This window comes from Phalacrocorax carbo, chromosome 2, assembly GCF_963921805.1.
Source record: "Phalacrocorax carbo chromosome 2, bPhaCar2.1, whole genome shotgun sequence".
NCBI classification, from domain to species: domain Eukaryota; kingdom Metazoa; phylum Chordata; class Aves; order Suliformes; family Phalacrocoracidae; genus Phalacrocorax; species Phalacrocorax carbo.
In genome coordinates, this window is record NC_087514.1 from 77,011,566 (window position 1) to 77,035,392 (window position 23,827).

At 39.1% G+C, this 23,827-nt stretch overlaps 1 protein-coding gene across 1 annotated transcript; it reads right to left on the bottom strand.

Annotated features, from left to right (window-relative positions):
- Positions 1–269: 269 nt before the first annotated feature.
- SPMIP7 (sperm microtubule inner protein 7) lies at positions 270–23,827 on the bottom strand. The gene is given in 13 exon segments (XM_064441786.1): positions 270–420; positions 3,973–4,080; positions 14,759–14,866; positions 15,485–15,526; positions 16,555–16,622; positions 17,075–17,098; positions 17,100–17,217; positions 17,868–17,935; positions 19,962–20,044; positions 23,320–23,466; positions 23,469–23,498; positions 23,501–23,603; positions 23,606–23,827. Coding segments are annotated over 13 exon segments (1,272 nt in total).

The following is a 23,827-nucleotide window of genomic DNA, read 5'->3' on the forward strand; positions in this document are numbered from 1 at the left end:
ATGGATAGAACAGCTACAGCATCGTTTTCTACCTCAGTTGACAAGCCAACCCAGTAGAGAGAGCTAGTTTCAAGCCTTTGACTTACAACATCTCGTTTTTAATATGGTTTTAACTGTCAACGCTAGTAAGTCATAAATATGAGAATAATGTAATAAGGACTACCACAAACATCCACTTCTATGTTATTTTATTTTTGTTCCGTATTTAAAGTATCCACACATCTTCACACATTTCCTTCCTCCTCACTGTCAGACACTGAGGCTCTCAGTTATGCAGGTAAAAAGGATTGACACTTTCTAAACTGTAATGGTTTCTCATTCTCTCCTGTTGAAGACTTCTGATGACTAACTGGAGTGACCATTTGAGAAAAAGGTCCCTGGTGATTATACTGAGACAAGCTTCCGTGTTTTGCAATGTATGTGCCATCACAAAAAGACGGAGAAAAGAAGACTTTTAAAACATGTTCTCATATTTCCAAACATTCCATTTTTTCCCCTCTCACTGCATTCTTCATAAACAGTTATGCCCACTGGCCTCAGAGAATATTAATAATTTGCAATATTCCATACTATTAAAATCAGCCCCCTTAAGAACAATGGAGGCAAATCTTCCTAAAAGTTTTACATCTTTCTGGATATAACAAATGTGCTGAAAGACAGATCCCTACAGCAGCTGTAAGAAAGGTTATGTTCTGCCTCTTGCCTCTTTTCAGCCTTTCTTGGACACTCATGGTTGCTCCACAACTAACCTGCACACTGTGGAGAACTGCCGTGAGTGTGCTGAATGCATTCAAGCACATAAGACCCTGTGGTGCCTGGAGGGTTAACTCTGGCGATGCTGGAGGTTTGGCTTTCAAGCCTAGAAAAAACACTTTGCTGGCACCTGCTTTAGATGCCTAATCCTCGTAGAACAGAATACTGGGACGGGGATTAGAAAATATGCTGGGGGCTGTCTTGGAGGGAACAACTTATGCTAGCCTTCTGATATTCTTCTGATCATTTACAGGAAGAGGCACTATAAATAATCTTATGTATACAACCTCAGTTGGTGTAGCCCCTCTGCCACAAATCACCTAAGCAAAAGCAGAGCTGACACAGAACTGACCACGGAGTCTTATGTTCACTCACTCTCCCCCGCAAAAAATACTTTCTTCTGACCTAAAGATTCCTTTTGAAATCTCCCAAGCAACTTGCTGAAAAGGTGCAATCCGCCTCTCTAAAATCAGACTAAATCCAGCACTACTTTATATTAAGGCAAACATATTTCCATACAACTTGTGGTGCAAATAGATTTGTGTTTTCTGGGTAGCAATGGACCGTTCATTAAAACACAAAACAGCACATAAAACATTTCTTCCTATGCAAAAGCTGAACAATGCCACCAATATTTAATTGCACTAAAGGACTTTGAAACCTAATTTCTCTGACTTCACCTTGGGATTACCTGGAAATAAAAATACAATTAAAATACATCAATAAAGCTTGACATATAAAAATACTATCCATATTCAAGGATGAAGAAACCATATTTCTTCTGTTCTATATCCTATACAATCCTGGTGCGTTCAGAATGCCTAAAAGAGGTATAAAGGATTTTGCACCACATACTGTGGAAGCTCCATGCGATAGTAATACAGTGCAGAAGTGGTTGCATGCTGCCTGGTCTATCTGATACTGCTGATACTTTTGACAGGAACATTTATTAGACCATGTTAGCAGTAGACAAGAGATTCCCTCTGATACCCATAATTGTCTTCAAGAGACTGACCGTATATTGTACACATGTCAAATAAAGCAGCTATAAAAACATCTACCACATGCAATCTCTTGCTACTTTCTGAGAAATTATTACAGTCATGGCTTGAGAATGATCAAAGGGAGGAAAAAAGGGGTCACCATTTTAAAAACAGTAAGAATGAGATCATGCCCTACATGAAAAGCATGTGGAGGTGAATTGGGGTAGTCTGACCCCAAATTCCAGGAATAACCTCTTCTTTTCACCTCTCCACTACAGTCTAGCTTGGCCTCTGACTGCTGAATGCAGTGGGACTTTCATCATTTATTTTACAAAGGAAGGAATCAAATGTTATACATCTCTCTTTTACGGACATCACTAACTAATGTTAGGGGGGAGATTCCCAGCGTTGCCCATAGTTTTACACAGCAGTTTCACAGAGGGCTAGGATCCTCCATCTCAAGTCAGTGAACTCTTACTCCACAAGTAGCCCCAAAGAAAGTAAAACAGGACTGTTACAATTTTGCTACCAGCAGTTCTACCCTCAGGGGAATGTACCACTCAGCTCAGAAAAAGAGTGGTAAAACCTGGTCTACAATGTCTGGGTATGATTATGCTTGCTATCTGCTTCCTACACACCCTTCTTCAAAACAGTCAGGGGATTCCGTCTGGGTTCTGGGAAGTCTCCATTAGCACAGGATGAGAATGCCATTCTTGCTATCCACTAAAAACTAAGAAAATTCATCCACTACGAACTATATCCAGAGTAACACCTGTAGAAAGTAAAAGGAAGTAACAGATGCGTTTTCCTTTCTTAGATCACAGTGGCGCCTGTCCTTTTTCTCTTGAAATCGGGTATCTGTCTGAAGTCTATCAATTCTCTTTGCTAAGATGCATTTGCCTTTTTATTTGTCTGTGACATTTACAGGCAAGTTAGTCTTGCACCAGGCTGCTCTGAGTTCAGCTCTATTAGCCTATAGAGATTCAGGACTCTGTTGCGTATTTTCGTTCCCTGTCAACAGCAAACTGTGACTACAGGTGACTGCCTATTTTCTAAGTATAACCACAAGAGATAAAGAGCAGAGGTGAACGGACGGAAGGCAGCAGAAATGGAAGGCAGTGCATTTTGCACAACGATGAAACACTTGACAAGGTGAATCCTTTAAAAGCCAGGCAGATCCCTAAGGCCCCTCAAGCCTTTTCTGGATACTTTTCACTGGCAGTGCTGGAGAAGTGTGATGTGTTGTGAACAGAATTCTAAGGCAAATTAAACAGTTTAGTGCAAGACAAATTTCTCAGGAAAACATGGAAACTTGGGATACTGTCACCATGTCCTAGATCATTATGGATAAAAAAATCAGAACTTAAAAGTACAAAATCATAAAGGAGAGAGAGGAAGCAAGCAGTAATTAAGCTACTGTGATGCTACTGGGAGAAAGACTAGGTTCGTCCTTTGCCAATGACAGAAGCTCTTTGTGCCAACAAAAGGAAAACAGTTTTTTGGCTCTTCTGAAGTGTCTGGCTCTTTTGAAACCAACAGGAGTTAGACACCTAAATATTTATACTGGACCATAGTTTTAACAAGCCTTGTAGAGAAGAGCAAGACAGAATAGATTATTGACTCACTTCATGAGACAGCCACAACAGTGATGTGGGGCTATGATGATTTCATAGTCACAGCATCCTGGGCTGCATCGGATTGGGTCATGGCATGATTTTGCCTTTCACTGCCTTCTGAGTAAACCCACCCATTTTTAACAACTATTTTTATATAGCAAATACCCATTTCATAAGTCTGCCAACATCACTTTGAAAATACACCACCATGCATTTTTCTTTTGGGAATTTTTAACTTTGACATTCATGGGCCTCTTTCAAAACACACACAGATCCATCAACCAAAAAAACCAGTCACTTAAGCCATGGCTTCACAACGGTAGCTGAAGAAAAAATTTCTCAGTGTCCAAATAACCCATATTTAGAAGTCATGATTTACCTCAGTGTTAAGGTACCTTCCCAATACATACCTTATGATGTCCCAGAAAAATTCTAAAACCTCAAAAGTCTTTCAGAATGGCATGACAATAATGTGGTGGGATCCAACCCCAACTGTTCTGTATTTTTTTAGCCAACATAATGTCATGCTTAACATTTAATTGTTCTTTAACTAAAAAAATGCAATGAGGATTTTCCCTGTAATCTTTCTGAACAAGCTGAGAAGTATACCTCATACCTATCCATGCATTTGTGCAATTATTGATGGGCTTGTTGATGGAAGATTAGAATTTGCTGGGTGGGTTGCTGACCAATGAACCTTGCCAGTGCATCCAGGGATATTTGGAGTGCTAAAGGAAAAAGTTAAAGGGGAGGGTGCAGGGTGGAGAAAGAGTAAATTACATGACTATAGGCTTGAAATATGACTTACAGATCAGTTCTAAAATACCTAGTGTTTATCAAAGATGGACAGGGTAAAAACTCTTCCTAATATAATGAGTACTCCTTGGAATGTATGAACTGGCATAACTTCTTTAAGATCAGCGAAACGACTTCATGATGATCTAGCTGATGATCTGACCCAAAATCTTTGGCTAGACATAGCAAAACTGAGTTCTTTAGTGACTTTTTTTTCCCAGTTGTTTACGTTGAATATCTGTGTGATATTCATGATTACGAGCAACATTTAATCTCAAAGAACAAATGGGGTTTGCAAAAAGCACAAAAAGCAATGAAATATTCTTTAAAATGTGACACAGATTTAGCTCGTACTTAGGTTCCAGCTTCAAACATGGAACTTTGGTAGCACGCTTTAGGCCAACAGGTGTGATTTCTCATGGCCTAAACCATAAATAATTTCCTAAATGATTTTAAAGTTGTCTAAATTTCCCCTAGAATTTATTAATAATGTATTTACATGTATTTACATGTATATATTATATTATTAACACTGCTTAGATACATCAACTGAAATCCTAGCTTGAGTACAGCCACATCTTAGAAAACTAAAGCCTTTTATTAATTCTGATGCTAAGTTTTCATGTGAAATTCAAAAAGAAAGTTCCTTAAAGGGATGGAGGAAAGTATTCTACATATCTGAAGTAGCACAACAGAAAATTTTGATAGCAATTGCTGCAAGATGAAGCAGATGGACAAAATTAAAGAAAAAAAAAAAGGTACTAATATGAATTCAGAGAGACAATCCATGAAGATTAAAAATAAAACAATCTAAATGCCCAATATGACAGCTTTTTTGCAGCACGAAGTTATTCAGAGAGTATCATCAGTACTGTTCTGCATTAACAGCACAACATAGGACACTGCTGAATTATCCATCCATCCAGAATGCTCATACACATGGGGGTAAGAGCTCACGACAAGCTGGTTCATCCACTGATTCCACTAAATACTTGGGATTGTAAACCTTGCCTGTATTAATCCTTTGTGGGTCCTCAGATCACATGAATGATAACAGTGCCTCCTTTAAAATAATCTCTGAGGTATTTTTTGGTTCCCCTGTAAACAGTTCCTTTAATTATGAAGTGCATAGAGTTATTAGTTTCAGTATAGCTGGTCAGCTACTTCTCAGCAACTAAGTTCAGCACAGGATGCAAAACTGGACATATCATATGGTTTATCAGAAAATTCTTTGACTTGTGTACTAGGAAACTTGGCTCTGAAATTCCTCACCAGAATAGCAGAGGTAACGACAAAATGCTGTACCTACCTACTACAGTTATAACAAAGGACTGTGGTTGAACTCTACTTGCCACAGGAGCACTGGCAGTGTAAGTTGTAGTCTTTGTACCCACAGTTAGCAGAAAGACCATCTAGTTCTTTGTCTTATTTTCGAAGAGCCTTGTACTTACCCATATATTCATACACTGCTTTATTCCCTGGGCTATGCGCCAGAACATGACCCTCCAGAGAAGATGGCTTTGTAGAATCAGTACACCAAGTTTTGTAGCACTTGGGAAGCTATTACCTATCAGGAATCACCAAGTAGTAGGCTGAGCAAGTAACAGATCTGCTCTCTGTCTTGACAGCAGCCACGCAGGGGTAACACGTAGGCCTGAACATATTATACAACAGTGGAACATATTTTCAGAACTGGACAAAATGGCTTGCAGACAAATTTCCTTTTTCAGATCAAAGTAGACAGTTGTCAGGCTATGTGCAGATGAAGTAACCCTGTGTAGAAAATTTCATCTGCGGATGCAGGGATCCCACTGAGGGACACAATGGACATTGGGTGGGTGTGAGTATAAGTGTGTGCATTCAGCCAAAACTGAAAATGTGATATCACTTTGAAGGAATCAGTCAGACTACAAACAGAATTTTATTACCCCAATGATGTGCTACATACCAAGATATATCTCTCACATGTAATAGAGAAATTCTGTTGACTTTCTTGAAATTGTATAGGTGTTACAGAGAAGAGAAGGCGATCTCAATGAGAAGCCCCATATTAACTTGCAACATTTTATAAGCCTATTCGGAGTTAACTCACATAATAACTATAAAACTGTGGAGATATTAAAATACATTATGCACTGTGAGGCGTCTGATTGATAAAATCTTCTGACCTTTAAAACTTGCAAAACTAGAAGAAAAGAGAAAAGCATCACAAATGGTCGAACATTATCCAAAAATCAAGCCTAAGAGATGACCCAAGATGAAGATTTCTCCTAGACTGTCTGTTAGAAAGGACTGGCAGAAGTTGGTGTGTTCATAACATGTGGGAAGATTGTAGCTCTGAAGGAGAAGAGAGATGGGAAGAGAGAAGCTAAAGTACCAGGATAGTAAGAAACCTTATACTACAGTAAAGCAGCTGCTCTCCTGGGAACCTGCAAAGAAGATGCAAAAATGTGCTGCGGTTATGTATGTGATAAAGCAGAAGAAACTGAGGTTAAAAAAATACCCCTTTGGTTTTTTGTTTTTGGATCATGCTGTCTAGCTCTTGTGTGTATTTTCTAATGAGCTGCTAAACTAGATTGCTGTTGCCAAAGAAAACATTTAAGTGCTAGGCCACCACTGGGCAACATACAGAACTCCTCTGTGGTTATGCTGTCGTCATCAAGCCTTTTTTCTGTAACCATGACATCTCTCTCGTTCCTACACTTCCTTGTTATCATGCTAGCAGGTCTCAGTCCTAACAATAAGAAACATACAGTGTGACAGCTGAATCTGTGAAAGCTCTAAGATTTTTCAAGTGGAATGTAGTGATTCTGAGTGTCTCTGCTTTGGTGTGCCTCTGTTTCTTATGTCCATCTCGGGATGTCTTTGAAGATTTTTATTTCCCGGTAGTGTTCAGGAAAAACAATGTGGACTTAATTTAGTTGGCCACTCATACTGGCATTTTGGAATATCTGAGATGCCTTAAGGTATCTGAGATAACCCCCTATAGCACAGGACCCACAGGAGACCCATACTGTTCTGAAGCAGCAGCTGGAATTGATGCTCTAGGGAGTCTCCGGGGTGTTTCATTGGATGTCCAGGTTTGCCACGCAAATTCATGTCAGCTGTTTTTATGGGAGAAAAATCAAGATACCCCCAAATGATTTGTAGTTCTTGAAAACACTGGATCTAGCACTTCAGCCTGAGCAACTGAGATATCCAAGTTTTTTGTACAAAAGTTTTGTCTAGTGAAAGCAATCTGGTAGATTCTTATCTTGCACTAGGAGCAAAGAGTTCCTAACATCTTACTCTTTCTTAGAAACACTGTTGTATAACTCTCATAGCACTAAATCACCAGCTAGTTAAGCTATTAACTAGCTCTTCTGTTACTGCAATTATAAAGCAGGCTTCTCAGGTCTCACTCACATTGAATAAGACTTGCAGCTGGCTTCCACCTCAAATTCCCTTCTGGGAAGGCTGACATGTCACACGTTTGTGGCCCTTCTTTTACTCCATGATCCTATTTGCCAAGCATAATAACCTGTGGTAAAAATGCCTCAGCTGTGATCCTACGTCAGCAAACTCAATGCATACAGTCTCTTGTGTTGGGAAAGAATATACCTGAGAGAACTTGTGAAGTCAAAACAAGGTGCTCCATGCAGAGCGAAGAATGGGACCCACAGGGTTTTTGAACAGAGCATTCGGGGTTGCATTTCGTACCCTTCTCCCTAAGTCATCAAAGCCGGATAGGGAATGGGTATTTACAAATGGATTTGGGGCTTCTAAAAGGATAAAACCACCAAAAAGGTTAATTCCTCAGAAATATGTTGAATTGTGTTGAACTGGAACATTTTGTCTCTACAATTTCAGTTTTATTCTGCTTTCAACTTTTTCAACCCCTTTTTTAGTAGGGTGTAATATTTTTCAGAAACATGAAAGCATTTCAAGCTGGCAATAAAATCTCATTTGGAAAATGTCAAAGTAGGATATTTCAGCATCCCCCACCCTCACCCCCCCAAATGACTCAAACTGGAAAATCACTAAAAAGGCATACATGGTGGACAAGCTGTCAGTTTCTGAAGAAAGATACATTGTGGGAAATCTCTCAGGGAGCCCATGAAAATGACTATGCAGGGAGCATAGAGTCCTGTCACCAGCTAATTGTGGCCTGTGAGGTTTCTGTGGTAACTTGAAATGATAAGGGATGCATGCACACAGTCAGTTGGAAGCCAGCTACACTGAAGAAATATGACTGAAGTCACTACAGATACACTGATGTGGTAGTACCATTTTGCCCAATGTGCTTGAGAAACCAAGAATAAAGGGTAGTTTCAGAGAATAGCTTTGTGCAAGAACTGCAGGACTTGAAACACTTGAAACTGTATGTATTAAGTTCCCATTTCAATCAACTGCTTCCAGAAAAGGATTTTGGTCAGATTCTGTCCTCTCTCTGACACAGATAACTGTGGCATTGGACAAGTCACTTCAGGCTCCTCAGTCTTCATCTTTCAAGAACTAATACTATCATCTACTTTACCAGTGTTACGGCAATTAACTCGTTGATGCTTCCAAAGTCCTGCTAAGTAATGCTTTGTTAGAATGGATAAGTATTGTGTTAGCACTGCCCTCTACCGAGTATTATGAAAGCTGATGAATTTTGAGTAGCAAGTTTTAAAATGCTAATGACTGCCAGATTTTTACTTAATTCTGGAGGCAGAGGCTTTTAATGTGGAACAAGAAAACATAATCTCTGTCCTAACTCCTTTTGTCAAATTTCAAGAGGTAGGTTGCAGTAAGTACCACGGTGAGAAATCAGGAAGTTGCTGTGCTATAATACAAAAGACACACAAAAGAGGAAAGCACAAGGCAGATGTAACACCTGATTGCTATGAACCGTTGCTGTGTAGGCTGGAATGCACTAAGTGTGCTACACTATTACTACACGAAGTACTGCTAACTCACTGAGGGTGTAAGGGAGTTCTAACAATGCCAAGGAGGGGAGTTATTTGTGTCTGTCAGACTGAGCATTTACCAGAGCCCTGCCCATGAATGCTACAGAGGAAATCCCCATCACAGGCGTGGGAGGCTTTTTTCCATTGACCCTTAAAACACCTGCAGAACTAAAATACCACATAGAGCATAACCTTGCTTCAGCAGATGATTGGGGAAGAGGTCAACAAAGGAAAAAGCTCGTGACTAGGGGTGGAAAAGAATTATACAAAATTACATACCTATACAGATGTTTAAGAAAAAGAGGACAACATATGATTATGTGGGGAATCCATATAATGCAGTAAACCCACTTTCTGTATGGTTTTCAAAATTATTAGGTTCAAAATGCACTTCTGAATAAGAAAAATTTTTTTTTCAAAGTAGTTGTTAATAACAAGAAAGAATGAATTGGGTCATTACTTATTTTCACTTATTAATAACATGGAGCCTCTCAAAAGCACCCAGAGAATTTAGCAGTCTGAGCCTTCCTGGAAGTCACTGTAGCTGTGCTGTGAAGTTTCCTCCCCTAACTTGCCCAAAGGCAAAGAGCTGAAAATACAGTGTTTCCTCAGAATTCAGACCATTCTCCTCTTCCCTGATACATATTTGGGTTGAAGCAGCAGTTACACCCAGGAGATCAGATTTTTAGAAGTGCTCAGCACCTAAAAGTTTCATTGTGGTGTTTGCGGCCAGAATTTCACAGGAGCCTAGCAATCAATGTGCACCCAGAATGCGAGCTCTTTCAGAATTCTGGTTTTCTTGTGTGGTTGCCGAGCTATTTTTGAAAGCCTGGCTGGCTGCACAAAACATACTCCTTAGCTCTCAGTTGCTTCCCTACCTAGTATATGGTTAGGTACACAATATATAAAATCAAATGCAGTATTCATCTTCCATAAATAAATAAATAGTCTAAGCAAATAAACAATAATCAAATCAGTAAGAATCAAACTAAAAATAACAAAGGAAAACAGACATAACCAATTCAGACTCCAAAGTCTTTTAAAACAAATTGGAGAGGTCTCAGTTCCACAAAATATATGAACAGATACTCAGTTCTACCCCTGTTCAAGAAATCTTGTTAAGCAGCTACCTTTAACTCATTGATTCCAATGGAATTTAAACTTCCTGGGTTTGAAAGAAAAGAAAGCAAATAGAAGAAGAGAGTTTAAAGTAGGCAGACAAGTAGAGAAAGTAGGGAAAAAAAAAAAAAACACAAAAAGAAACTATGCACAAAAATCAGTAACATTAAAAATACAACAAAAGCCACTTGATCCACTGGACAATTGCTGTTCAGTACACCTAAAAAAATTACACAACCAACATACAACGAAAATACAAAAAAACACCAAAGCATTCAGTTTGGAACCTCGCTAGTTAGTAGCACAAAAGATGAGATTCAAGCCTACAACTCCTGTGCTCTGACAATGTAGTCCACTTGATGGAGCACTGAGCTGTAAAACAAGATCACGGTAAATTCTATAAAAGATTTTGGAGATCTGTTGGTGAAAAAGGACTGCATTAGAGAGAAATTTCCAGAGTGCTCTTTCACAACAACTTCCTAATTTTTTGACTGGGTCTTTTTTTTAAAAGATTTGTATGTTGCCCTTGGCAAGGAAATTATATAAGATTCCAGCTTTCAGGCATACATTGCAACATAACCAAGGCTGAAAGAGAGGAACAAGTTCATCCTAGAGCAGGTTCAGGAGTGCGTACACGAACCACGGATATTAAGAATGATGCTACATTCCAGGGCTGGAACAGACCTCAAGAGATGATGTAATTGGTCCTTTTCCCCCAAGACCAGCTTTAATGAAAGCCTGGAAGAGAATGAGAGGAACTGAATTGCCATTCAGGGTCTTTGGTCAAGCGTGAAGATAAAAATCTGACCTGAGAAAAGTGCTTCCATAGCTCCCTTTGGGAAATGCCCACTGATCATCCTAGACTGCCACCAGATCATGAACATAGTTTCAACTAAGAAGTTCAGATTCATAAATTTAGCACTTCTAGATGAGTCACAACACTTATGACGTGGCTTTTCACATGTGGCGAAGGCTCCCACAGCTATTCCAACTCTGAACCACAGAGAAAAAATAGATAAAAAATTACTTAGATTCCCAAGTCTTCACTTGTGTCTCAGCCTAACTTTTAAGAACTATGGCCATCACTTTCTGCTAATTATTATTTTTTAAAACCAAGTTTCAGCAAAGCACCGTTCAATAGCTTAAAGCTCAGAGTTTGGTAAAAAAAAAGGCACAGGTTGGAGCTCAGGATACATGAAGTTTTATTCCTAACAGTGCTACAGATTCCCAATGGGATTTGGCAAACTACTTAATCTCACTGCACCTGGATTCCCATCTGTAAAACTTCCAAACTGCAATTCAGCGTTATTAGTTGGAGAGCTGGGTATATGCACAGCAGCTTTTCACAACCCTGATCTTATACTAGGGGTTTTTAGGCTCAGCTGCATCTTAAGTCATGACTGTTATCTTTTTTCTAATTCCTTAAGAAAAAAGAACAAAAACAGAAGACGGTTTCCTGTTCTGCCAAAAGGAAGAGAGGGTGGGCACAAGGGTAACATAGAAAACATGCCCAGGTTCACCACTCTTCCTGTTTGTCTCTGCAGAATTACATGACAGATGACTCTTAGCTAGTTTCAGCTTTGCTAATAATTTGAATGGCAAGCACTTTCTTGCATGGTCTGGAGAATAACAGTGTCTCACTCTGGAGTAATGCCTGAGTGCCGATGCTGTTGCCCAAGTGCTAGAGGCAGGAAGTGCAACTGCTAGCCCATGAAAGAGTGAAAGTGACTATCTACAGATATTTTACAGACTTACAAAGCATATTTAGGCTTCTAAATCCAAAGCAGATATCAAACTTCTCAACAATTTTGGTAGGAGTCTAGTAGCCTTAATGCCTGTACACACCTTTCCAGAACTACTGGCAAACACACAATGCAAAAAAGAAATTATAGGGATCTCTCTTGTGTCTCCTTCCTGACTTTCTTCTTTCTTCTGCTTAAAATCATAGAAATCTTGATGTCTTACAATCATAGAGAATAAATATACCTTATGAAGAACTTCATAGAATTTTTCAGGTGGAATTGAGTTTTACACAGCTTTGAGATGTCAGAATCCGATAGGTCTCAGAGACCTTGGTCTACTGGTTGCCAGAAATCAATGAAAACCATGGCCTCACTCACTAAAAACCACATGGAGAATACCAGAGAAGGAAATACAGAATCTGTTGCTCAAACTTATAAATCCACCATGACACCAGATTCTGCAAATAGTTCCAGGCAGTATGTCTGTCTGTTTGCAGCACAGTGTACACAGCTTCTTTTCTTCAAAGCTCTACAGCAACAGCAGTATGACATGGCAGAACTAAGGGTTAAAGCTTTGCTAACTTCCCTTCAAACTCAGAAATATCTGTTCAGCACGAAGTTGTATGCTATGTGTGCTGTATTTTTAAAGCACGTTTCTCAATAATCATTTTATACTATTTTATGTTCTAATTCAAGCAGAAGTTACAAGTTAGATGAAGGCTCTGAGAAATCAGATGACTTGTGCAGGAGGTGAGATAGAACAATCAGAATGGTACATTATGCACATAAAAGCTTGACATTAATAGGTTTGGTTGCAGTAATATGGGTCAAATTTGACCATCGAAGAATGTTTAGCACCTTATTTTGCCTGTGAACCTATTGCAGTAGTGAGCAAGGCTGTGTGGACAATGCTGTGCTATTTCTCACAGCGTGGCAGCATGTGATGCATTACAAAAGAATATGCATTCTCCCTGAAATTGATGTAAGAAACAGAAATAAACAGACTTAAGGTGAAGCCCAGAAATTCCAGCTGCTTCCAAGGCAGCTCCCAGTACCTAGGAATGTTTAGCACATACTCTGCGTATGTGAGTAATGCCCAGAATTATGCCTTTTCTTCAGAACAGAGAAGGAAATATTTTTACAGTTTCTCTCATTCTGCTTCCCCCAACAAAGTATTCCCCCTGTAGTTTCCTCACAAACGTGGACTGTGCAAGACCATTGAAAGGACAAAAAGAAAAGGCCTATGCAAAGAGAAAATCTGATTAAGTAAACAGAACAGTCTCTTTCTTCTTTTGTTTTACCATTTTTAGTTCTTACCATTATGTTGTTACTTCTACCGTTTTACTTTCTTGAAAGTTTGCAAATAAATGCTTAATGCCAGCTCAAGCTACTAATGAGAACTTTAGGATAGGCTCAAAGTGAAAACCTGTGCATGTCAAAGTTTGTGATCTAGCTAAAAGTCAGGAGGTGTTCCTAACAACATTCAGAGAGCTTTTCCAAACTCAAAGGCCATCTAGTGGCTTAAGTTAAAGATCACACATTTTTAACAAGGCAATACTCAAGTCACATTACCCATCAAAGAATGGCACATGCACTTCCACCCAACAGACCAGTTATTAATACTAAGGAACAGGAAGCATTTGAAGTATGAAAGTATGTCATAGTTTGAAAATAAACATAGTTCTTTTTTAAATAAGGACTCTTATTTAGAATGGCATCAGCAGAAATTCCTGGTGTGTGCTAAGCTCAGAACCTTCTCTTCCATGTCTTCCCCACTTGAGCTGTGAATATAACACAAATCTATTTTCTGCTGCTGGGCATTTACAGCAATGCCTGTATTAGGTAGTCTCAGCATCATTAAAAACCATGAGTCCAGTGTTTTGGGGTATGATCTAGCAGGCATGCTCAGACTAGCTTCACATGCAGCCTTTCTCAATTGAGAAAAAGGGCAAGGTGCCTGCAGAGTTCTTAAAACTTGGTTGTGCAATTAGGCTAGCAAGGTTAACAGCAGGAGGCAGAGTATACTCTGGTTGCCATCCCAGCCTAGGTCGGAGTCTGCTGATTGTGACGAGTTCATTACACCAAGAGAGTATACTGCCCTGGCGTTACCACAGGCAGCTTTTGCTCCCTAGGATGGGCACAGTAAGGGTAGCTTTTGGTCCGAAGATCAGTTATTGTCAGTCAGTTATGACCATTCTGTACTAGATGGATGGCAGTGTCACTTGGGCCACAGAGCAACCCCTGGATGTAAAAAATAACCAACTAATTAACATTTCTGGTTGAAAAGCATGATGCATGGTGTTACGAGCATAATTTCCCTGAAACTATAACACTAATGTGATAAAATAAAGAATCGGGCCTTAATGTTCTATGACAAATTCATACTTAGCAAAACAGGTTCCCTTTAAGCTTACCATAACACAAGTAGATCGGTAAAATCTCTTATACCATCATCGCAACAGACATCTCTCTGCTCGTTTTCTATCAACTTCCTTGACTAACTTTCTGTATCTAGGCTGAATGGACCCTTAGATTTATACAGACCTACACTGACAACTGCAGGCAGTTACTACTGTAGGCCATTTACTAGTGACTCAGTTACTAAAAAGGACTCTTCAAGTTCAACCTTGAATCTGAAAGCCCACTGTCCTTCCTGTGTTAACAGACCTCATTCAAGTTATTAAAAAGAATAAGGAGAGTTCCTCCCTAGTTTTATTTGTTCTTTTGGTCCAAGACCAGATCTTTAACTGTTTTCCCCTTTCCCAAGTAACAAGAACTCAAGAGGCAGTGTCGAAATCATGCTAATAAGGGAAACATACTATGCAGTGCTTGTGTAGCGAGGTTTTGAAGTTCGCACATGGTTAAGTGGGATTAAGTCTACATCGGCATTGTCAATGTCTTCAAAATTTACTGCACCAGCACTGCCACTGTCTGAATAGAAAGGAAGTCAAAGATCTGTACATTATTCATAAGACAGCTGGTGAAGGCAGCTGAACCATATATTGCATGCTCCAAAATTCTAGTTATTTATTAAAACGGTCCACAAAAAAAACCATGGAGATGAACTGCCCTGTGTGCTTGGCATGTCCCAAGATGAAAAGAATCATCTGCTGAACTTGCAACACATAACAAATGTCAGGTCTAGTACATATGTGCAGAAAGGAGGGAAAAATGGAAATAAGATATAAATGTGTCATCTCTTGTCCTTTGGCTATACCCATAACCAGATTGGGATATTCTTCCAAAGAGGACATAATGGATCCTGATTTCTAGTTTACAGGTAAAAGGCTGGAGTTCACAGAATCACAGAATCACAGGTTGGAAGGGACCTCAGGGATCGTCTAGTCCAACCTTTCTAGGAAGAGCACAGTCTGCTTTAGTTACCCTCAAGCAGAGGAGACTCAGCACACACTGTCCCTTGGCACCAGAAAACATGTTAAGATTAGATAACATAGGCCATCTACAACTCTTGCTTCAGAAAACGAGAGATGGATTGCTTTGGCTTAATGTAGAAAGTAGAAACAACCTAAGGATATTGTGCTTACATATACAAAGGGATATGACAGGTTCAAGAGCTTCGGCTTAGGCTGTTAAAGACAAATGAGATCAATAACCTTTTTTTCACCACACAGAATATTATGATGCAATATTTATGAGGTCTTAAAAGACAGGCAGTGACAAGTCAAAGTTTTGCTCTTGGAATGATGCAATTCTCATTTGCATTTGGTAAAAGACTGTGGTCAATTATTAGATTGGCATTTATACTAAAGGACCCAAATCAGCAGGCAGAATCTTGTCTTTTAGTCAGTTTCCTAGGATAGTATAAGCGAATTTTCTTTAAAAATGAACTGCTTCTCTACTGTAACACTGCTCTCATTCAGTTCTTGAGAACACACAAAAATGTAACATCAGGTCTGAACTTCTCTCTTGGTCTGTCCCTGCAAGCTGCTCTCACTGGCCATGTCTCTCTTCTTTTGAAAGAGCAGTGTTTAAAAACTATAATGATAGTGTTTTCTATCTCCCTTCCACCCTGCAGAGGTACCTGCCTCTCCTATTGTATGCCTGACTGTGCCCAGTAGCACACCTGTCGTATTTTGTGTACTCACAAACATTGAGTTTGCCCGAGCAAACCTCCTGGATCATGGCTTGGAAAGGAGGCAAGTTCTAGCTTTCCTGTCTTGGTTTGACCAACTTTTCCTTCCCCATCTCTACTTGGCTCTTATCTGTGCCATTCTGAACCTCCTGTTACTGGACTCATCTACAATGCTCCACTCTGAGGTTGTTTTGGATTCTGCAGACAGCAGATAAAAACTTGAGTTTGTACATGTGTACGATTACCACAGTGTTTTCATAAATGTTGTGTCTCAATGAAAACATCAGATGTATAGTCATGACAATCATTCACTCTACAGATTTCTTCTGTTCTGCTTTTTATATTTAACTCTCTCACAGGGGAAGCATGTTAGAGTATACTGTTCATATAGTTATTGATTGAATCTTAACTACTCTAGTTATAGAATGCTGCTGAATTTAGTCTTCTGAAATAACTATCTGTATGCAACTTCATAAAGGAAGTGTTCAGAGGACCCCAATATTCACAAAAAATGCAACTTACAGATCAACAGGTCTCTGTGGAGAGGTAAAAGATCTTGTTTGAAATCTGTCCCAGAAGCCTCCAACAACCTAAAATCATGATTAGATTCTTCCTGTAAGGCAACATTACCTAATTAATTTGACTTAATAGATTTTCATGCAGCAATCAGAACAATTGCAGGACTGAATTTTAGTTGAGCAAAAATAATTATTACAGTTAATAATCACAAGAAAACTAACTCAATGTGAGATTTGTTATGCTACCACATCATTCCTATCAAACAATTTTTTCATCAATATCCTTAGCCTCTCTTTTGGTACTGCATGTGCATATCTTCTGTACCAATTTACAGGGGAGCGGAAGGGAAAAAATATGAAATCATTTGAGGCAATTACTAGAGTGTGCTGATGCCCTTAAATGCTCACTTGGGACTGTTTTCATTTGAAAGCATTGCTGTGCATTTATGTGTATGACCTACACAGTTTAGGCTACATTTTATTAGCAAAACCTAAAACCAGCTGGCAAGAAATTGTTCACTGACTTAGCTTATTTCAGATTCAAGATAGAAAGTACCTCCTTTTTGTGAAACACTGGGAAACAGGATCAGCCAACACCTCCATTGTTGATTCTGGAGGCTGGATTTTGGAAGGTAATATATTATCCCAAGGAATTTCTTCAGCAGCTCTAAATCAACAATAAAAAAGCCGAGAAAAAAGTTCCTATATAATCATTAGTGAATGACATTTGTAGCTATTAGTGAATGACATTTGTAGCTAGGTAATAAGGAATTACGTGACAAAGAAGGATGCAGAAAATTATAAAGGTGTATACTCCTAGTTTAAAGGGAAATTAAAAGCCTGGAATTATGTGTTGCTTGTCGGGGAACAGTTTCACAGGCTTATCTTCTTTAAAACTTTCTCACTCGCTAATTGGAAGAGGTAGTTTGCCTTTCAAGTTTATGGTGATGATGTATTTTATTTTGTCTACATTTGAATAATTAGTTAAGTGAGATGAGACATAAATAGATATTAGATACCAGTCATATCATGCCTGTGACAGGCACTGAAGAGAGATGTACAGAATGCCCTTTTGGAAACTCCAGTTTCTCTTCACTGCTTATAGAGGAAGTGGAGATGGAAGGCCAGACTGGATGCGAGCTTTTAGATAGCTAAAGTTCATGAGGTGAATCCTATGCTAAATGCTGTTAAGACACCAGAAGTTCTGTGTGTTTGCAGTCTTTATGTCCTGCTCTCTAAAGGTGCATTGTAGCAAAAAGATTAAAAAATGAAGCAAAGCACAAGCAAAAACTGGTTTTAAAAGAAATGGTGTCTCACTTTTGAGTATTTGACTTGTAGTAGTCCCTTGCTGCTTCTCTCCACCTTGCAGAAGGATCACTTGATTCCTAAGAGGAGTCAAATACATGGCAGAAAGCAATGCTATCAACATAAACGATACTATGGTTGCTTGTTTAGAGTGTGAACTGTATGTATCTGCATTTTCCTAGTTTACTATCTTCTTTTGCATCAGACTGTGAAACATACAATTACACATACTTCACCAGCCAACTCTGGAGATCAACAATGGATCTGTTTCTGAGGAGTTTTACTCAGGAAGGAAAATTTATTATCGTGAATACAAGTTTAAAAACTACTAGAATGTTCTTGCCTCTCTACTCCTCAGGTATGTAGCTTTCTATTTGTTATATTATTTATAAAATGGCATAGCAAATGCTCTTTGCAGTCCTTCACATATGCCTGATGTATTTGTATGATGTTCATTGCTACAAATTGTGTTCCTCAGGGTTCAATGCTAGGGCCAGTCCTGTTCAATGTATTTATCAACGATCGACATGCAGGAGTTGAATGTACCATTAGCAAGTTTGATGATGATACCAAACTGGGAGGTGCTGTTGACTCCTGTGGGACAAGATGCCTTGCAGACGGGTCTGGATAGATTGGAGGATTGGGTGATGATTAGTGGGACGAAATTTCACAAGTCCAAATGCCAGATCCTGCACCTAGGATGGAGTGATGCCGCACACAAGTATAAACCGGGAGAGGAGTGGCTGGAGAGCAGCCCTGCAGAAAGGGATCTGGGGGTGCTGGTTGACATCAGGCTCCATATGAGTGAGCAGTGTGCCCTGGCAGCCAGGAGGGCAAACCGCATCCTGGGGCGCATCAAACACTGTATAACCGGCTGATCAAAAGAGGTGCCCATCCCCCTGTATTCAGTGTTGGTGCGGCCTCACCTTGAGTACTGTGTGCAGCTCTGGGCCCCACCATTTAAGAAGGATGTGATGGTTCTTGAATGCAACCAGAGGACGGCAACAAAGGTGGTGAGAGGGCTGGAAGGAATATCCTATAAGGTGTGGCTGAGGGCTTAGGGCTTGCCTAGCTTGGAGAAAAGGAGGCTGAGGGACGACCTCTTTGCCCTCTGCAGCTTCCTGAGGAGGGGAAGTGGAGGAGGAGGTGCCGATCTCTTTTCCCTGGTATCCAGTGATAGGACACACGGGAATGGTTCACAGCTGTGCCAGGGGAGGTTCAGACTGGACATCAGGAAGCATTTCTTTAGTGAGAGGGTGGTCAAACACTGGGACAGGCTGCCTAGAGAGGTGATCAATGCCCCTAGCCTGTCAGTGTTTAAGAGGCATTTGGACAATGCCCTTAACAACATGCTTTAACTTTTGGTCAGCCTTGAAGTGGTCAGACAGCTGGACTAGGCGATCATTGTATGTCTCTTTGAACCGAACTATTCTATTCTATTCTATTCTATTCTATTCTATTCTATTCTATTCTATTCTATTCTATTCTATTCTATTCTATTCTATTCTATTCTATTCTATTCTATTCTATTCTATTCTATTCTATTCACTACTTAAGCATGTGCAACACTTAATGGACTATGATAGTCTCATCAGTGTGGAAGGTTGAAGGATGCCATTATATTTTCAGTATGGGAAAGACTTAATTAGACTTGCACTATGGAAACATTGAGGTATTTTGATTTACTTACTTGTTTGTGATGTGCACCAAATAAAGCAGTGTCCAAGTATTAAATATATGAGAATTTATACCGTGTATGAAGTTTTGGTATCTTTTGTATATTCTGATAGTTTTGCTCTAACTTGGTCTCAAAACTGACATTGGTAGGATCAGTCTCACATTACAGTCTAAATGCCTTAACCAGAGTAACTGTACAAAAACTAAAAATCATTGAAGTGATGGCCAGCATTAAAATCTGGTCATGCTAACATACAGCTACCTGAAATATAGCTTTTATTTCAATATAATTAGATTAAGAAATGAAGAAGTCTGATTTCACTATACTACTGTAATCACTGCCATAAATATGTTAAATGAAAAGCAGACTAGAAACAAAATTATTTGAGTATGTTTTCTATCATTACAAGAAGAGCACCAGACACTTGCCTTGAGATTGGGATCCATAAAAAATGCAAAAATATGGTTTTGGTCAGGTAGAGCAGAAGCAACTTTCACTGGAGTTCTCCAACCTGAAAGAAAGGTCTTCCCATTGTGTTAATCAATTTGCAGCAATCCTTATTGTTTTAAACTGGATGAAAACAACTCATGGCTTCCTATAAAAATCAATGCACCAATGTTCAGTTACCTGTTACCACTCTGAATTACAAACTCCCACAAAAATACATTAAATTGCATGGAAGATGAAAGTAAGTGATAAATAATATCACAACATACATTGCTATGGTTTGGCCTACTTCACATATGGTCATATATGGTACTAACTGTATAAAGGAAAGTATCCAAATTAGCAAACATAATAATAAAAGCTTGTTAATGCATCCTGAACTAGTAATTGCATACTGCATTTCTACAGTTACATAATCTTTGCTAACGCTGAAAGCAATAAACTAGCTATTCCGTGAGCAGTAGATGATGGATTTCCTAAAGATATTTCTCTTTCTCCTTTATCCTCCCAACTTCATATTCCAGTAATATGAGCTGTCCCTGACCAGGTCCTTACCAACCAAGAGGCCATATCCTGCAGTTACAATAGAGGCACATATGTACTGATTGGTGAGCCAGTACACACATGCTGATAACCAAGTGAGCTGCTGCCAAATAGAAAGCTGTTATAATGCCTGAGTTTCAGCTCCCTCAAAAGGAACACTCATTTTTGTCTTTCCTCTCCCCAGACTTCCAATTCCAATGTATATGAAGACCTTTATGTAGCAAATTTAAGCTAATTCATAATAGAGTTACTTTTTCTAGTTATTTGTACAAATTTTAGGGAAACTTCAGAGAAAATAGTTCGAAGTCTAAAAGTTGAGAACCACTGTGCAGAATGTAAAATTAGTCCTTGCAGAACTAATCACTCTGACAAAGTTTAAAAGAAAATCACAGCTTTTGGTAAGAGACTAAGTTTGGTATCATAATACTAGATGTAGATACTGAAATAATATGACCTGGTTTTTAAAAGAGCTTTTTGCACAGTGTGCTGTAACTTTTAAGCCGCTGCTTTTGAAAAGCTTGACAGAATTTGTGGATCCTTGCACTGTGAAGAGCTTTCAAACTGAATCACTCTCCGATTAAAACAATTCTTTTGGAAAGTGTCTCTTAAACAGGTACTGTGCTTGCAGTAAAGATGGTGGCTGCATCTTCATTGCTTCATGTGTACATTTAAATGCTGTCTGTAAATATACAACTTGTACTCATATGGGAATGCTTCCATTAAGTTTTATGTCAAATGTTGTAATTACTTAATATGTTTGCATGTACTAGTGCCCTCTGCAGTAAAGAGGCAGATGGCTCAAATATATCCATCCATATGTTCTAGCAGTTCCATAAAAATAGTCCTCCTTTGTTCATTAATTAAAGAGCTAAAGATTACAACTGTCATTCCTTGTGTTGTATGTGTAAAACACTCATGTCAGCTACAACATCCTTAGGAAAACATGTATATCATTTCACATTTGCTTTGACAATTGTACAGATGCATTTCTAGAGATCTCTGCTTTTGCACTGTATACTGTAATGTGCCACCTTGATACTACTGGTCTACTGCTGGGATGATTAATCTTCTAACATTTATTTCTCTGTCTGCTTTCAGTGGAAAGATGTAGCATAAAAAATGGCAATACTTCTTTAAGTCAACTTTCAGGAGGTTTCAATGCCCCTAATGATTTGCTCGGTTCACTGGACTGAAAATGGCATGATCTGCTTTTGTCCAGGTTGGGAACTCAGTGTCTTGGCTTTGTCCCTTTTAACTAATGACAAGCTTAATGACACTGTCAGTTTCAGTTTATTACTTTAATCTCCTAATCTGACAAAGCAGGATTCAATGATGGATATAAATTTGGGGAATTTCTGGTTTAGATTCTGAGTCAGAAACTGAAGACGTGCTCATTCACATTTGTAAGCTGTTTCCCAGAAACCAGGAAAGTCAGAACATCTTGTTTTGTTTTTAAAGGAAAAAGTGAGATTTCTTATGTCGCCACATAAAGACATGCAGAAGTTTCACAAAACCAGCAGTCTCATAGTCTTCAATGCACCTCACTGTCATTCAAAAACTGTGCACTTCTTTCCTTTTCACTTTTCCAGAGGCTTTTTAAAAAACCCAGCAGATCAGTTCTGATTGGTGTCTGAGATCTAATTTCATATATAAGTGGAGAACACAGTCACTGGGAAATAAGAGTGAAAATTATATGGGATGAGCAAGAAAAAAATTTTTTAATCTTTTGTGGTTTTTGGGGTTCTTTTGGGTTCTGTTATATGACTGCAGTAAGCGTAAAGTGATTTAAGATGCAAAATTTGAAGACAGAAACAAGGAACCACAAACACTGCCTGAATTTATAGCATGTAGAGACTTTATGGTGACAATAACATGGATAAAGTATATCTAACCTCGAAGTGAGAGTGTTATCTCTGTAGAGTAAAATGGAACAAGGAGCTTATTTACATTTCTTTACCATGTTCTAAGAAATCCCTCCCCCACCTATGAGCAAGTTGTCTGAGTTCTCAGAAAACTTTGTTCTAGCTGTAATGAGCATTTCTCTATGGAAATCATTGAAACTGGCTTAATCTTTATAAAAATTCAGCCATATTTCTTACTACTAATTATGTCTGCCTCTAGAAGGCCTGGGGACATATTTCTGCTTTCCAGAGTTTTCATTAGAAAATTGTGAATATTAACCCCTACCCCAATTTTGCTTTACTTTAAAAAGAGTGAATATCCATTTGATGCTGTAATCAATATGAAATTATAAGACCCAACTTTATATGTAACACATTGATATAAAGTAAAAGGGCAAGATGTGCTTTGACCAACATGTGACAGCAGTCCTAAAGAACTTCTGTTCTCCGATCATTTGGATACTGGAATGGGTCTTTAATGCACTGCACTGCAACTTGTCAGGAAATACTAAAAGACACAGAAATATCCAGGGGATTTCTTGACTCTGGAGTGATTTGTTGTTTTAGTTTACATTAAAACAGGTGCTCATTAGGACTATTGTATATAACTTCGCAATTTACCTAAAAAGATTTTTAAAGACATTATTTACCATCAAAGACTCTTTTATCGCTAGAATTTGCTGACTGGTACCTCTTTGCTACAGCAGGGGCAATGAATCATGCCAACACTCTACTGCAGTTGTTATATTCTGTTCAAATATCCAGGGGAAATATATTTTATAAGGTTGTTCGTTCAGGACTTTGGGGGATGGAGTTCAGAAACTAACTGTATTTATTTGTTAAGCATCACCAATTTCTTTGGTGATTAAGAAATAAAAAGAGTAGCTTGATTTACCTCTGAGTCATGCCCTGACAGAAGCAGCTGACACAGCCCTGGAGTTCCACTTTCTGTCCTGGCTGGTTTCTTGCAGGAGGATCATCTGCCTCATGTGGGCAGGCTGGCTTCTCTCTCCTGTGATGGGGACCCGCTAGTGAGATTTCCACTGTAGTTCACCAGGCACTCAACGGCTCTTCAACACTGGGCTGCAGGTCAGCATCTGCTGCTAGACTCACGAAACTTGAGCAGGGATCCACTAAAGGCATACCATCCCAGTGTGGGATTAAAGTATAATTTGGCTCTCTGCTGGAGAGATGAATGGATTGAATTTAGGGAAGGAATTACTGGTTTTCTCTTCAAAGCTTGCAAAGCCATGTCTGTCCTCAGGACCTCTCACAACAGGCATGCACGTCTTTAACAGACTTTGATACTCTTGGTGATCCATCTTGTGAACTGGTTCAGCTGACAAGGTGGATCTTTTAAAGGCACTTGCCTGCCTTCCAGCTCCATGGGAAACCACGGTCAT